Source organism: Egretta garzetta, unplaced genomic scaffold, assembly GCF_000687185.1.
Source record: "Egretta garzetta isolate BGI_Z169 unplaced genomic scaffold, ASM68718v1 scaffold330, whole genome shotgun sequence".
Taxonomy (NCBI): Eukaryota; Metazoa; Chordata; class Aves; order Pelecaniformes; family Ardeidae; genus Egretta; species Egretta garzetta.
In genome coordinates, this window is record NW_009258275.1 from 237,936 (window position 1) to 244,285 (window position 6,350).

A 6,350-nucleotide genomic window follows, 5' to 3' on the forward strand; every position below is an offset into this window, starting at 1 on the left:
CATGGGAAGGCAGGGAGATGGGAGGGCAGGTAGGCAAACAGAGGAGCTTCCTACCTCACGTGAATCTGCGTTTCCCCAAATAATCTTCCTCTTCTCCCAAGGATTTTATGTGGGTTTATTACCAGCGGTATGCCTCTGGCCTCCCCCCACCTTCACCCGACCAAGAAAGGGTCTGGAGACTCGGGGCATCCCCACGGCTGAACGGGAGCCAGGATTTCTGCTCTGCCCCCCACCCCACATGAGGGTTTTATATGACCATCGTTTGCTGGGCATCAGGACCTGATGCCAGCGTGGGTCCAGCCCACAAGCCCTCAATTTGCCCCAGGGGACTTATCTCATAAGGTGGCTAATGAATGGCTCCTCTGGATAAAAGAGGGGGGACACAAGACCTGCGCCCACCTCACCTTTATGACCTGCCCACGGCCGGGCTGTAGCTCCGGGTCGGGCTGCAGCTCCCCCGCACGCACCCCGGTGCAGTTGATGACAACATCCACGCCCTGGGCAAACATCTAATGAGAGACAGATGCGGCGCGGTGAGCAGGGATGCTCCCGAGGATGCTACCCACGGCGGGCACGAGATTCCTGCATCGGAGCCAAGCCGGGCACTCGGTCCAACAGTCTGGTCATGAATAAACCATAAGGGCCAGCTCCAGGGCGTAGCTTCCCCAGCACGGCTCCCGCAGAGACCCCAAGTATGCAAGCAAGGAGAGCACTTGCAGTTTAAGGGGAAAGCCATGCTGATGGTTGGCTGCATCTCTGCTCAGTGCCGGCCAAATGCACTGCTCTGTCCCCTCTCAGCCACCTCTTGATGCCCAAGAGCCTTTATCTTTCCCGGTAGAATTTGTTTCCTGGGTCGTGGCATAGTCTTGCTGCTGTTCCCTGGCCCATCACCCCCATGGCAGGGACATCCCGGAGCAGCACGTGCCTGCTGGACGCTGCTTCTCCTCACCAGGATGGGGCTGTGCCCGCTGCCCCGGCTCAACATCGCCACTCACCTCCTGGAAGGATTCAACCTTCTTATGGAAAAACTTCACTCCTCTCTGCGTTAACCTGGGAAGAACGAGTTCATTTGTTACCAGCAAATTAAAAGCAAATGTACTGTTCAAATTAGCACCGGTAATTGATACCCAGAGCAGGTATGGCTTGTTGCTCCCTGTCATAAACAGCTGGGGTCTTCTTGGCGGTTCCTAAATGGCTCCAGTCATTAGCGCATTCCCCTAACGGCCCAGAGCTACCGAGCCGATCTGTCCTGCTGAGCCCTGCAGCAGAGCCCAGGTCTTCTGCTGCGGTTAGGGCACCCGCTCCATGTTAGAAACTACAAAAACAAACCCAAGCCCCCAGTACTCCCATGGCTAAAAGCTGCAACGTGCTCAGATGCAGCTCTAAGTATCCCATTACTTGGATTTTTATCATGCAAAAATACAATGGGGGGTCTGTTACCCCCCTGGGGCAATGAGCCAGGATTCCAGACCCTTTTCCCCACTCCCCAGGGATGCATCCCTGCCTCCCCTCTCCTTCAGCTCATCCCGCCATGCCCTCACCCCTGCGCTGCTGTGAGGCATGGGGTGAGGCTTGCGGAGAGCAGGGGAGGGTGCTCAGGTCCCCTGTGGGTGCTGGCACGTGGAAGCCCCCAGCACTGGCATTTTCAGGCTGAGCAGGTCAGGAGATGCAGCCGGATACGGGGCAGCCACCTAAAATCAGTGCTGCCTAAACTCAGCCACCAACCTGGCATGAGAGAAGGGTCCGGGGCAGCACCTGACGTGCAGGATGGAAATCCACACCCGCCTCCCACATCCCACCGACCAGAGGATTCAGGGGGAGCAGCAGCCATCCCGCACCGGCACAGCCCCAGCCCCAGCCCCAGCGCCAGCGCCGTGGCGGCTCCGCACTCACCGGGTGCTGAGCCATGGCAGATAGCTCCTGCACTCCAGAATCAGCGCCGTGTTGAACCAGCCGTAGCTGAAACCAGACGAGGAGAGGAAGCCATAAGGATCCGGAGCAGCTTTACAGGAGCAGCCGCCTCCCGCCTCGGTGTTCCCAACGGCCGCTGCAGCTCTGGGACCCCAAATCCCCCTTGCACAAGCGCGTGGGTTTTTTCCCCTCTGCTTACAGCACAAAACACCTTCTGCTGATTTTCTTCCCCCAGTTTGACACTATCTGGTGAAGTAAGAGAGGACCTGGCATGGTTTCCATGCTGGGCTGCTGCTTTTTTGGGCTTGCTTGAGGTGTTTCCTACTTATTTTAAGGGAAGCAGCTGTAACAAAGCAAGGCCACTTCTGCGCCTGTGGTTTCTCGTCCTCGCCGCCCCTTGACGTGGAGGCGCCTGGGACCCTCCAGCCATACCTGTCCTGCCGGGGGGGAAGCACATCGGTGAGTCTCTGGAAAACAGACTGGAAAATACCTGTAGCCAGGGAAGAGCTCAAGCTCTTTTGGTGTCAAGTTCCTGAATCCCAGGACAATGTTCTTCCAAGATGGGTCCTGCAAGAGGGAAAAAGGTCCAAGCTCACTAACGACCCCGAATTGCCATGCCTGCCGTGGGAGGGAGGCAGCAGGGGACACACACCCTGACCACTCAGCCCACCCCAAAGGGGTGCAGGCATGCCACAGCCAGAGGGCTGAGCCCTTACTTCGTACCAATACTGCATCAGGGGCACAGAAAACAGCGAGTCCCAGGAAAACTGTCACAAGACAAACTTGGAAGGATTCAGAAGCATTCAGAGCATTGTCTGGGAAGACGTACAACCCTGCCTGCCCCCGGGCAGCCTCCGAGCTGGAGCCCTTCCCAGCCCTGGCTGTGACTTGCTCCTTACCGGCACCGGCTGCGTAAACAGGTTGTAGCCAGAAATTAGGAAAAGTCCCATTTCCTTCGCTGCCGGTGAGCCCAGGTGCCCGAGGAGGTAATCGAACGTCTCTTTATTCCAGAGCCTGCAATGAAAACAGGAGAGCGGTGGCTCTGCCAGCCCCACAGAGCTCAGCCCCACAGAGCTCAGCCCCTTGTGCACCCATGGGCAAGCCTGGGGGGGGGACACGACATCATGGCACCAGCCTCCTCCTCCTCCTCCTCCTCACGTACGTCTCCTGCAGGTTGCCGTGGTCGCTCAGGTAGGGCTGCCACAAGCCGGCCGCCCCGTCGCTGGTGGTGTGGGGCGTGTAGTGGTCTGCGTAGACCTCCAGCTCCAGGGAGGGCACCAGGCTGTGGTACTGCTCATGGATGCACAGGGCGGTGGAGAGGCCGATGACGCCGGCCCCGATGATGGCCACACGCATGGCTCTGGCTCTCTGCGGGGGAAAACGCCTGAAGGGCAGCACCGGGGAGCTGCTTGGAGAAGCCAGGGCTTCCCGGGAGGGAGGGCATCAGCTCCTGCCAGACCCGACCTGGCCTCGGCTCTGAGGCTGGAGCTTCAGGGAAGGGGCTGAGCTGCCCTTGGTGCATTTGTGTGCATTTCTTGTAAAGCCCCCCAAGTCCTCTCCAACACCTGAACCAGGCACTGAAATCATGGGGGTGTAGTTTGCCACGGCGGCAGGGGAACGTTTCTCCATTGCTCTCAGCAGCGTCCCTGGCTCTCCCCTTGGGCACGCTGTGGCCAGTGAGCGGTAACTGCCTGGCAGAAAGAGCCGCGGTTGCTTCATGCCCTGCGGCAGCGCAGGGCAGAGCGGCACGGCCATTGGCATCCTCCCCTTTCTCCCTTCCAGCAGCCAGCACGCTGAGGGCAAGCAGCTGGGGAGAGGTGGGTGCCCCCCCCCACTCCCAGCATCTCCCATGGGACAGCCTGCACCCTCCATGCCCAGTGACCCAGCTCCGCTCCATGGCTCTCCTAATTCTCCCCAGCCCCACTCCATGGCTCTCCTAATTCTCCCCAGCCCCGCTCCATGGCTCTCCTAGTTCTCCCCAATCCCACTCCATGGCTCTCCTAGTTCTCCCCGGCCCCTGGCAGGGGCTGGAGACAGAAGAGGTGGGCATGGATAAAGGAAATGAGAAGCAACGGGTGTTTTCCAGGGAGCAACGCCAGATGCGATAAATGCAAGGACGGCTCCTCGCGCCGCTGTTGCCCTCGGGGCTGCCTGCACGTGAGGGCGGCTGTGCCACCACCCCAATGGCACCGGCTGGGAAAACCGCAGTTTGTAACCGCTGTTTGTTTTACTTGGAGGGTGCCCGAGCCCTGGCCCAGGCTGCCCAGGGGGGCTGTGGAGTCTCCTTCTCTGGAGGTATTCAAACCCTGCCTGGTTTGGACTGGGTTGGGACTAGGTGGTCTCCGGAGGGCCCTTCCAACCCCTGCCATTCTGGGATTCTGTGAAATGCCAGCTGCAAGGAGGGTCTGCAGCCCCCCATTGGTCCCCTGGCTCTTCCCCCTCCATGGAGCTTTCCTGCCTTGCAGCCTGGCAAAAGCCCTGTGGTCACCGTCTGGGCAGAGAGCAGCCAAGGACCAATTCGAGGAAGGGCTGGGGGTACAACGGGGCAGGCGACCTCAGCCTGGGTCACATCCCTGGACGCTCAGCTGCCAGCGTGTGGGTAGGGGGAAGGATGCCAGAAGCACGCCAGACCCGGTTCTGGGCAGCGTGAGTAAATTCCAGCCCATAGTTTTATTTGGACAAGGTGAAGCACAGCATCTCTGCTGCGAAAGGCTGCCCGCAGCGGGACTGACATTTGCTGGGATGGAGGGATGAGTCATGGGGACGGCGGAGCACCGAAGGCAGCAGGAGAGCCACGCTGCTTCCCATCTGCTGCGGTTTGCTAACCCACGGCCAGCAGGAACCAGGGCCATCTCTTCTACCTGCAGCCCTGGGGACTCGCCCGGGGCTGCCCCTGCAGCACCAGCCAAGGGGGTATCTGCCCAGCTGGTCAATAAATAACAGAAACACAGGTTTTTCAGCAGCTTACCTGCAGAGTGCGTGGTCCTTGGGGCAGCCGCTGAGGTTTTCAGAGCCACCTTCTCAGGGCGGCTTGTTTACAGCCCAGCAAACTGCCCGCAGTGCAAGGTCTAAGTGCCAAGGGCAGCGGGATCACAGCCCGCCCCTGGGCAACGGGGCCAAAGTCTTTGCTGCAGACCCAGGGAGGTGGAGTTCCCCGCGCCGGACCCCGCACGCTGCTGGCAGCCGGCCCCGGAGTCGCTCCTCTGAAAAGAAAACAGGGTCACCACGCTCGGTGGCAAAACGCCACCATTGACACTTGTCACCATGGTGACTGCTGGCTGCCCCCACGGCTCCCGGCGGATGGGGACATGGGGACGGGATTCCCCAGCCCACTGGGTTCCTGCGGGATGCAGGAAAATTGGGTGCTTTGGTGTTGATTTTCACGTGGTAAGAGAGAAACGGCATTGCCGCCTTCACGACAGACCCCAGGCACTGTGCCGCCCCGCGGCCCCCTCTCAGGGCTCAGATGGTTTCATTTCTCATTTCTAAGCCGCCCCTCTCTTCATAAAACTCACAACTTTGGGCTCTGGTTTCTGTCGGCGCAGATATCAACACCAGCAGGCCTGGAAGCACAGGCGGTGCTCGGGCAGAGTTGCTACAATTATGGATTTTATTGTGCCTAAAGCTTTTATAAGAGAGGTAATGAGGATAAAAGAAATGGGAACTCCTCTCCCGCACAGTCAGGTTGTGGACACATCTCCGGCGTCCCGGGCCAGGGTTGCGACAGGAATTCAGTCCCACAAAAGGCACGGGCAGGCGTACGCTGGCCTGAGCAGAAGGATGCTTTACCCCGAGAGATCAACAGGGACGGCGCAGGAGGGCCGAGCCTGCAGGTTCTCAGGGCTTTAAGCACCTGGTACCTTTAATGCTTGGCAGCCGAGCAGCACTCGCACACATTTCCAACCTGGAGCATCGTTGCGGGGGCCACCGTCCTCCCTCCGGCCCCATCCCGGCTGCCTGGAGGGTGCTCCAGAGGGTGGCAGCTGGCGAAGTTACAGCTTGGGATCCCGCTGCGGATGCTGTGGAGGAGGAGGCTCGTCCGCCACGGGTGCCTCCTCATCATCATCGCACCCTCCCAGGGATGCTGCCAGGAGAAACCCCCTGGGGCAGACGGCGTCCGAGCCCTGGGTGTCCGCACCCCTGGGTGCTCAGGCACAGCTCCTCTTTGCAGCGTGGCAGGGATGGAGGGGGAAAGGCAACAGCCTGAATTATTAAGGGCTTTACATACAACCAGCAAAGCCTCTTACGCTAATTACCCCATTACTCGTCTGCCTCTTGCTTTTGGCACCGCTGACCCCTCGCACTTTCTTCCGTCCGCTTTGAAGGATGCTCCCGGCGGCTGCGCCCCGAAGCCCTTCGGGTGCTTTTAGGGGTCAAGCTCAGACCCTACCGACACTTGCTGGGGCGGTGGGGAGCGCCACCCGCGCCGTGCCCAGGGG

General features: G+C 60.0%; 1 protein-coding gene across 1 annotated transcript in view; it reads right to left on the reverse strand.

Annotated features, from left to right (window-relative positions):
- The window catches only part of DAO (D-amino acid oxidase), a 9,975-nt gene extending 5,072 nt beyond the window's left edge, over positions 1-4,903 (reverse strand). Inside the window, exons 1-7 of the mRNA XM_009636164.2 lie at positions 4,880-4,903; positions 3,074-3,279; positions 2,811-2,925; positions 2,402-2,478; positions 1,894-1,959; positions 996-1,050; positions 405-509 (exon numbers count right to left, since the gene is read on the reverse strand). Coding sequence (XP_009634459.1) covers positions 405-509; positions 996-1,050; positions 1,894-1,959; positions 2,402-2,478; positions 2,811-2,925; positions 3,074-3,267 — 612 coding nt within the window. The 5' untranslated portion in view covers positions 3,268-3,279; positions 4,880-4,903. The remainder of the gene's footprint in view (positions 1-404; positions 510-995; positions 1,051-1,893; positions 1,960-2,401; positions 2,479-2,810; positions 2,926-3,073; positions 3,280-4,879) is intronic.
- Between the last annotated feature and the right edge of the window lie 1,447 nt (positions 4,904-6,350).